The following is a 9,713-nucleotide window of genomic DNA, read 5'->3' as shown; positions in this document are numbered from 1 at the left end:
AAGTGAATTCCCTCCCATTGTCAACAATGGGAGAGGAGGGAAAGAAAAAAAGGACGCCCCCCCCCCAAAAAAAAATGTAAGAAAAAGCTACCAACTTCCACTGCAGCGATCTGGGAGAGTTTAGGATGAGGTGGCAGCTCTGGCACATAATACCACCACCATCATACAATTGCTCTGTAATCAATATATAGGGTTTTATATACTGGCACAATAAAATATTGCTCATCTGTGCTTTTTGCTTTAAAAACAACATGAATGGCACCATGGAAGTTGAGCAGTGAACTGTGGAAGAATTTACATTTATGCTTTTGTGTTGCTAAATGCAAGTATGTTTCTGTGAATAACATGAGTAGTGCTCCTTCCGCTCCTCCTTTTGACAGTAACCAGCATAGTTTACATTTAGGCAGGTCTGTCTGTCTGTCTGTTCACCTATCTATCTTCGTGCAGATAGCTCACAGCCCATGGTAAGAACCTCAGGGGTCCCTTAATTCCATGTCTTTGCTAGGACTTAGATGACTCTCTCCAGCAATAACACAAATAGAACAGCAGAGAATGAAACCCATTACGTTTCTCTGGATGTGGAGAGCGAGTTTCTACCTGAGCAACTCCTGTGTTCCTTCGCAGAATGAAATACACTCAGTCCACGTTCCTGGTGACGCTGATCTCCATTATTGATTACTGCTCAGCACAACCTTCCTGTGCTGTGGAATCTTTCTCTGTGAAGGAGGACTTCGACCTAAAGCGGGTAACTATGAACGCTTTCTAACGTTTAAAGCGCAGTAGCTCAGTGCAGGTCATTTGCAAAAAATAAAACCGTGAGCAACGCTTCGCTCCTGAAACTTCCCGTTTAATTTTCCTGTTGTACTGGGCTGCTTTTTGAATTCAGTCTCTTCTTCTAAACTTAGGGGACCTTCTGGGAACCTATTTGCAACCCAGCAATTGCGTTCTGTTGGGTAGGTTAGGCTTAGTATATGTGTCATATTCAGGAGTTTGGGAGCAGCTGTGTCATGGCTGGTCCCATGCCACTGCTGGTAACATAGGAAGGAATGGGATCGCCCAGGCAGAATGAGTGATCATAAAACCACAGCGTTGGAGAAGACTTTGTAGGCCAACTTTGTAGGCTGTCTGTACCACCAGTGGAGGCTGGTGGCTCTGATGCCAGTGGGGCTATGAATCCACTCTGAGTTTCATAGAATAGGATCATAGAATAGTAGAGTTGGAAGGGGCCTATAAGGCCATCGAGTCCAACTCCCTGCTCTATGCAGGAATCCACCTTAAAGCATTCCTGACAGATGGCTGTCCAGCTGCCTCTTGAATGCCTCTACTGTGGGAGAGCCCATGACCTCCCTAGGCAATTGGTTCCATTGTTGTACTGCTCTAACAGTCAGGAAGTTTTTCCTGATGTCCATTCAGAACTCTAAAGGGGCTATTCAAGGTGCTGAACCCAATCCCCAAAATAGGTGCAGTACCTTGGATACCTGCTTTAGGGCTCTGACTGAAACCCAGAACGGATCCACTGCCCCACTGACATCAGAGCCTCCAGCCTCCTCTGTATATCGCTGCCCAATGTGGAAAATGAGAGCTAGAGCATCCCAAATACATGGCTCTTCAGACTCTGCTTGAAGACCTCCAGTGAGGGCAATCCTTCCCGCCCCAACAGGTAATTGGTTCCATAGCCGAACTGCTCTTAGCATTGAGAAGTTGCTTCTAATATTCACCTGAAATCTACCCTCCTGTAATTTAAGCTGGTCAGATCGACTCCTTCCCTCCAGGGCAGCAGTAATGTGATGGCAAGTCTCCCAGTTGCAGACTGAATTGGCCCACCGCTCCAGAAAAAAGGTTTATTTATTTATTCCGCCGATGAACTGGCCCTCAGCAATGCCACATCACATTTTTGGAAGGGTTCCAGGAGACAGTACTAGGCTTTACGGTCCAAACGGTGCTTAATTGTTTAAGGATTGGATTTAGATTACGGAAATCTGTTTGCTTTGAACTTTAGACCATCAGTCTGCCAGCTTAGTTTCTCCTCCTCCCCACTGGGCCCCCCTCCCCCTCGGTTTTAGTTAATACTCAAGCTTGAGGAAGACACACAATGGTTGCCCTTCCTGGTAATCTTATATGTCCTTTGCATTTTAGTATGCAGGTAAATGGTATGCCCTGGCCAAGAAAGACCCAGAAGGCCTGTTTCTACAGGATAACATCTCAGCTGAATACACTATCGAGGAGGATGGTACTATGATTGCATCTTCCAAAGGCAGAGTGAAGCTTTTTGGGTAAGTCACACAACAGCTACAAGCCGGCAACTACTGCCCCTGTGCCTCACTGGTTGCCTGCTCATATGACATTATCGCCCATCCCTGTGGTCAAGATGGCAAGTGGATACTATTGTATCGACCACTAGGTTATAGGCTTGAGCCAAAATGGGAGAAGAGCATTTTGCTAAAAAATAAAAAAAAAAATGCCTCATAGAAAACATATCCTAAATTTCAGCAGTTGCTGAGGGGAGTAATGCAAAATGGGGCAAAAATGTTCACCTATTCAGAGTGAGGGAAGGGAGCATTGCCCTTACTCTGATTTGGCTTTGTGATATTAGCTATGTGATATGTTTTAAGGATTTTGTTGTAAGTTGCCTTGGGTCTTTTTAAAGAGAAGGTGACTACGAAATTCAATCAATCAATCAATCATCATCATCATCATCACAATAAAAACTGATTTGCTACTACATGGCATCATCAGAAAGCCTATTTAGAGTAAGGTCAATACTTCCTGACCCTCACTCTGATTTTGCTGCACGATGACCAACTACATGATCTCTGATTGGCTGGCATAATATCAGTAAGAAGACCTTTGTTTTAAAAAATAGCAGTGATGGTGCAAAGTGAAGAAAGAAGCAGCTGTGAGCAGGTGGCAGACGGTGCTAAAAAAAAAAAAAAGGAAGCAGGGGGTTCATGAAACCTTCCACCTCCGAAATGCCCCCTGTTGCTCTGAACATTTTCATTAGTGAAAACTGGATGCAGATTGCTGGGCTAAATTTGAGCTGTAATCGTTCCCACAGCTTGAGTACGACAATCAATATATTCAAGGAGGTCTTTTTCAACTGGTACCTTCATTAAGAGTAGATGTGGAATGCAGGAATGGTGCATTGACCAGCTTAGGCCTTGTTCACATCACACGTATTTGTTCATTGACTGAGGACTACATTTCCTAGGATGACACATGTGTACATTGATGGATGTGTAAATGAGCCATCCCAGATTTCTTAACACTACAGGTATAACATTCTTATTTCTTCATATCATCTCCAACACGATGCTTTTCAGTTGACTCAGTTCACCACCCCAACAATCAATTACTAATTGTATGCACTATGCAGGAAGAAGAATAGAGAAGTTGAGTTAACATGTACACATATGTCAATCAGGGCTGAAGCATCCTGACAAACCACCTTGACGGCCATTTTTGGGTGGAAAAGCAGGGTAAAAATAAAATAAATAAGTGGAGGTCAACCCTTTTACCCACCTTCAAGGAACTATAACGCGAATAGCAGCCTGGTGGTGCAACTTTTGCTGGATTGTACCATTTCAGTCAGTTGGGGTGTGTGTGTGTGTGTGTGTGTGTGTGTGTGTGTGTGTGTGTGTCTGTGTTGTGGGTTGGTTGTGGGGAAGGATCAAAGCTCTGAATGTTGGAAAGCCAGCATGTCAGGGAGAAGAGTTCTTGGTTTTTTAAAATTAAAAACTTATACACCATTACCATCCTTCAACCAAGTTTCCAGGGCAATATATAATATATATCTTAGCCTTCTTGACATGCTATTCATTTCAAGACATAACAACAACCCAGTTAAGCAAATTATTCCAATAATACGAAAAATATAATATCAATTCATATTACTGTTTAATAATGCAGAAGTCAGAGTCAAATAACTAAAACTTTCCAGTGCAATGAGGTATTAATAAATAATATAACTAGCCACTATTGTATCGGCCACTAGGTTATAGGCTTGAGCCAAAATGGGAGAAGAGCTAAAAAATAAAACAATTTTGCTAAAAAAATAAACATTGCCTCATAGAAAACTTATTGTACCATTTCAGCAGTTGCTGGGGGAGATTATGCAAAATGGGGCAAAAATGTTCACCTGTTCAGAGTGAGGGAAGGAAGCATTGCCCTCACTCTGATTTCTTCAATGGTTCCAACTACAGGAAGGAGCAAGCAGGTTTCTTATAGCCTGGAGCAGATGATCCTTCATTCTTGCATTCTGGTGCAGTTCTTAAAGCAGGGGTGTAGGGTAACCATATTTTGGAAACCAAAAAGGATGACACCCCAACATGTCTGGCCCCAGGGGGCATATTCAGCCCCAAGGGGGGGGTGCCCACCCAAACATGGACTTGGTCACATGTTTGATTTTACAGCATACAATTAAGACAAACCTGTTCTACACAACATCTTAATATTAAAATCACTGAAAGAAAGATCAAGCAAGACATTCCATGTATCTGAAATTAAGTTCACTCACTCCCACTTTTGTAGCTTTTGCTTTACTTTGTGTGGTGCAGTCTCCCCTTTCCTCAAATATCTTTTATTTTTGCCTAAGAGCCAAATTCCATTTTGGAAGAGCTCTCAGAGGTGGGGGGGCATTCCAGTGGTGGGTGGAGCCAGCGACAAAATGGGGCTGGGTCAATGTACCAAAAATACCAGCATCTTTTTTTTTTAGTTTGAAGCTCTTTCTGTCAGTAACAAAGTCTTAAGAGAGGCTTTTTTCAACCTGTTAAGATGGGGGGGGGGGGAGCTGGACAAAAGCCAGGAAACCACCGATTGCTGATGGTGGGGAGAAGGTGAAGCCAGAGGAAGGCAGTGTGGCTGTCTGGGGAACCCCAGTGGGTTGGATTGGGACACCAGAGGGCCAGATTTGGCCCATGTAGGGTGACCAACTGTCAGGATTTCCCCAGATTTGTCCTGGTTTTTGTTCTTTCCATGGTGTCGGGGGGATTTTCTATAATTTTCAATAATGTCCTGGAATGACACTCCTTCCTCTTTAAGGCTGCCATTAGCATGGCAGGAGGGAATGACATGCTTTCTTGAGGCACATCATTCCCCCACCCCGAGCTCGAATTGAGGTCTTAAAGGGGAAAGTGGGTCATTCGTGGACATTATAGAAAAGGCCCCAACTGGAATGGATGGTGGTGGTGCAGAATGAAATCCTTTCCCCTCCTCCACTCCAATCGAGTTCTTTAAGGTGGCGGGGGAATAACGTACTTTCTGCAGGACTCAGAAAGCTGCTTCCCTACACACACACTAGGTGTCCTCTTTTTTGGTTTCCCAAATATGGTCACCCTAGGCCCATGGGTCTTGATGTTCTGCACAAAGGAAATGGTATTGGTGGTTGAAATGTAGTTCGTTCCCCTGTTCTGTTGATGTTCCTGTAGATGTGAGTCAAGCAAGCTGACGGGGCCTGGGGACTGTACCTGAAAGAGTTGGCTCCGGAGGCTTTTGCTTCATGTCAATAAGGAATGTTTATACTAGAAGGGATGCCGGTGAATCCATCGTCAGGATAGCAGCAGCATGGCCCCTGTGTTTCGAAATTCATCTTCCTGTCTTCCTGTTTCAGATTCTGGGTGATCTGCGCTGACATGGCTGCCCAATACTCAGTGCCTGACCCCACCACGCCCGCCAAAATGTTCATGAACTACCAAGGCCTGGCAAGCTATCTGTCAAGTGGAGGTGAGGATATAGAGAACAGGGTCGGGTCGTGGGTGCTTCTAAACCAGCCTTCCTCAACCTGGGGCGCTCCAGATGTGTTGGACTGCATCTCCCAGAATGCCCCAGCCAGCTGGTTGGGGCATTCTGGGAGTTGTAGTCCAACACATTCTGGAGCACCCCAGGTTGAGGAAGGCTGTTCTAAACCAAGGAATGGGGGAGAACAGTGTATTTCTGGAGCAACGGGTGCTTCCAGATGGAGGGCTCCTAGCGCTATCCTTGTGCAGCTATTTCGCCTTTTCTTCTTTAGTGGGTTTTTTTAGAAAAAAATTAAATAATAATATTTTATTACAAGATAAAATATATTTACAGTTATTTCTACAAAGCATGATTACAGTCATTAAAAACACTAAAAGCTTTTAACAGTAAAGCATTATCTTATCTATTTTATATATCTATCTTACTCAACCTCATTGGATAGTAGCAATGGTAAAGGAGAAATTAGTTATGTAGAGGTTTTTTGTGGACAAAAAAAGACAGAAGAAGTGCTGGGGAAATATGGGAGGGTTAAGTGGAAGAAGACGTCATCTGGACCCCCAGTAAAATTCTGTGAATGAATCAGGGCTGTCGCACAGTAGCACCTGATGCCCAATGAATTCAAAAGGAGGTGCTTGTATGTGTCCAGGTCCCCTCTGACAGTGGAGGCTGGCGGCTCCGATGTCAGTGGGGCTGCAAATCTGCTCCGGGTTTCAGTCAGAACCAGCCAGAACTCTAAAGGAGCTCCCCAAGGTACTTCCATGCCTTGTATAGCTTCTTTAGCATTCTGACTGAAACCAGGAGCGGATTTACTGCCCCACTGACTTCGGAGCCACCCGCCTCCACCGCTTCTGACATGATCTTAGCAGGATGGGTGGGGTGGGGGGCATTGCAGCACAGGCCCTTCCTTCATTGCTCTGCTCTATTTATTATTTACATTTATGTCTCACTTTTCTAGAAAAAAATATTAACAACGGGTTGCAATAAAAATAAATAGACGCAGGCACAATCCTTAAAAACAAAAACGATACAATCAGCAGAACATTCTAAAATATTAAAATACTAAAAGGCAGCAGCAACACAAGCACGTATTGGAGATTGGGCACCACAGCTTGAAAAGGCCCCTGTCCCAGGTAGCCAGCCCCTAATAATGTCAGGAGAACACGGTCACATGGAGGAGCCCACAGTGTGTCTGGGCTGTACTCTTCTGTTGTTTATCTCTTTTTCTACCTCCTTGGTGGCTCGTTTCCCATTATCTTCCTCCTCCCAACTGTTAGAGAAGATGAGCCATGACTCTCACAGAGAACGGGAGATAATCCCTTAAACATTTTTCTTTCTTTCTTTGGCCAAACTTTTTGTCAAAAGGAAGCCTTCAGAATTGTGAACAGATAGAGGTGGGCTGCTTTTTTATGTGATAACAAAAATATACAGCCAAGCTCAGATATTATTATTATTATTATTATTATTATTATTGTTGTTGTATTTTTATACCGCCCCATAGTCGAAGCTATTCACGTGTGACATTGTGCATAGGAACACACTGTTTTTCTCCTGTAATCCTGTGTGTGCGGGGGTGGGGGGGAGCCAGCCCTGATATTGGAACTCTTTCCCTGACTTGGAATGATTTCAGGGGACAACTACTGGGTGATTGATACAGACTACGATAACTATGCCATCACCTATGCCTGCCGCAGTCTAAAAGAGGATGGATCCTGCGATGATGGCTACTCCCTGATTTTCTCCCGCAATCCCCGGGGTCTTCCCCCAGCCATTCAGCGCACTGTGCGCCAGAAGCAAGAAGAAATCTGCATGTCCGGCCAGTTCCAGCCTGTGCTACAGTCAGGTATGTAGAAACAAGCACAAGAACAGCCCTGCTGGATCAGAACAAGAGTCCATCCAGTCCAGCGTCCTGTTCACACGTGGCCAATCAGCTCTTGACCAGGAACCCACAAGGCAGGACATCAGTGCTTCTTCTTTTTTCTTTTTCTGTCCTGCCAGTTTTGAGTGGGGAAAGATTCAAGGCTGTTTTGGGCAGACCCATTTATGGGAAACCCTCTGTGATGCAGTCATGTGGGTAGTTGACCTGCAAGAGTAAGTCACCTGCAAAAGGGCTAAACATTTCTATTTGTGAACTTTGACAATGTGATATTTACAGCTAGGGAAGGATAAACCTGTCCAAGGACTCGTCTACACTAAGCAGGATATTCCACTGTGAAAGCGGTATGAAAGTGGTGTATAAAAGGCAGGATCTACACTACTGCTTTATAGCAGTGTTGAAGTGCACTGACAACTGTTGGGGCCCATGACACATCTGCACCAAGCAGGATATAGCACTATGAAAGTGGTATATGTTATGTGTCAATGGGCCCCAACAGGTGTCAGTGCACTTCAATTCCGCTATAAAGCAGTAGTGTGGCTCCTGCCTTTTATATACCGCTTTCATAGTGGAATATCCTGCTTGGTGTAGATGAGCCCCAATTTTTTTTCTCCCTGATCCAGATTTGATTTAAAAACAAAACAAAAAACAAAAAAACCCCACTCAAGTTCTTTCCATCCTTTTATGAAAAGAAATATATGTGAATTTGGGTACATTCTTATCCAAAAGTGAAATTCTCACCCATCCCTACTTCTACGGCGGCATCTTCATGATTGACTTAACTGTGATATTTGGCTTAAACACTCAGCCCATTCTGATAACTGAGTTTATATTTTAAGAACTTCTTATGCAGGGCCATAGAATCATAGAACAGTAGAGTTGGGAGGCTCCTACAAGGCCATCAAGTCCAACACCCTGCTGAATGCAGGAAAGACCAATGGACCACTAGTCCAGCATTCGGTATACAACAGCAATAAACTAAATGCCCCCAGGAATGTTGGGACAAATGGAACACGTTAAAAGACAGCCATTCACTGTCGCTTGCCATCAGCATTTGGCAGTCAAGGATATACTGCCTCTGAATAGGGAGGGTGCATTTAGTTTATATAGCTAAACTATCTTTATGAATCTATCTAAGTCAGGGGTGGACAGCATGCAGGCTGCATCCTCCCCCTCTTCTTTTTTGTGGCCCCTGCAATCCCCAAAATGGCCGCTGCTGCACCACGGATTCAGCACCAAATTTTGGCAGTGTGCAGCATCAGCGAGGAAAAAGCTGCATTTTAAGACAAGACCACAAGGGATGGTGCAACTCCTGGTGGATTCCAGAAGACAGAAATTACCCCCTGGATCCTCTGTAGTTGTCTACCTCCTCCTAAGCCTTTTAAGGCACAATCCCAAGTATGTCTAGACAGAAACAATTCCCAGCATTCTCCAGCCGGCATAGATTGTGATAACGAATCCCAGGAACTTACTGCCAGTTAATTTTATGGAATGACTCGGACTTCCAGTATTACAAAAGAGAACTTATCTCTATTTACTGTTTCCACCGTATTTCTTTCTTTCCTATAACTGAAAATGAATAATTCTTTGAAATATAACAATACAAGATGTTCTACTTGCTTCCTGCTTATGACGTTGCAACAACCAACGTGTGCTTATTTTGCTTTTCCCTGCAGGAGCCTGTTAAATCAAAACATCTCCAGTCCTTAGTTGGAACAGAGACCCGATCTCTGCATCTGGAAGTTGACTTTCACATGTAGTTTGGATTAGAGCTTTTTCTCAAACACGTATAAGTGTTGGCTTGCTGTTTTTGTTTTGTTTTATCGCACTTGGGTGCAACACATATTGTTTGTGTGAACTCAAAAGAACCGTATTAATGTAATATTTGCCAATAAATGTTTTTAAGTAATCTTTTAAATTGCTTCCTTGGCCTTCGTTAACACGAGTAAAACTTTGCTGATAGGTTCTTCTGCAGGAGATGCAAGAGCATTGTGGTCGTAGTCTTCTTTGTCCATGCAAAACAAAAGGCAGAACAGTGTTTTACAAAGAACACGGGCTGCCATCAAAATGGCAGTCCCGTGTCAGGTTCTGCCCTCCTCCTCTGTTC

The 9,713-nt window shown here is 43.9% G+C and overlaps 1 protein-coding gene across 1 annotated transcript; it reads left to right on the top strand.

Annotated features, from left to right (window-relative positions):
- Window positions 1-625: 625 nt before the first annotated feature.
- LOC134400209 (purpurin) lies at window positions 626-9,361 on the top strand. Its single transcript, XM_063128506.1, has 5 exons — window positions 626-745; window positions 2,137-2,273; window positions 5,606-5,718; window positions 7,361-7,573; window positions 9,283-9,361. Exons 1-5 carry the CDS (start codon window positions 626-628, stop codon window positions 9,291-9,293), a joined length of 594 nt encoding a protein of 197 aa, XP_062984576.1. The 3' UTR covers window positions 9,294-9,361.
- The last annotated feature ends 352 nt before the right edge of the window (window positions 9,362-9,713 follow it).

This window comes from Elgaria multicarinata, chromosome 6, assembly GCF_023053635.1.
Source record: "Elgaria multicarinata webbii isolate HBS135686 ecotype San Diego chromosome 6, rElgMul1.1.pri, whole genome shotgun sequence".
Taxonomy (NCBI): Eukaryota; Metazoa; Chordata; class Lepidosauria; order Squamata; family Anguidae; genus Elgaria; species Elgaria multicarinata.
Note: the sequence above shows the minus strand (reverse complement) of the source record. Positions and strands in the feature narration are given on the sequence as shown.

Coding starts and splice junctions, on each gene's coding strand:
- LOC134400209 (XM_063128506.1), top strand. CDS start 626: ATGAAATACACTCAGTCCACGTTCCTGGTGACGCTGATCTCCATTATT. Junction 2,274..5,605: donor GGCAGAGTGAAGCTTTTTGG/GTAAGTCACACA, acceptor TTCCTGTTTCAG/ATTCTGGGTGATCTGCGCTG. Junction 5,719..7,360: donor AAGCTATCTGTCAAGTGGAG/GTGAGGATATAG, acceptor GAATGATTTCAG/GGGACAACTACTGGGTGATT.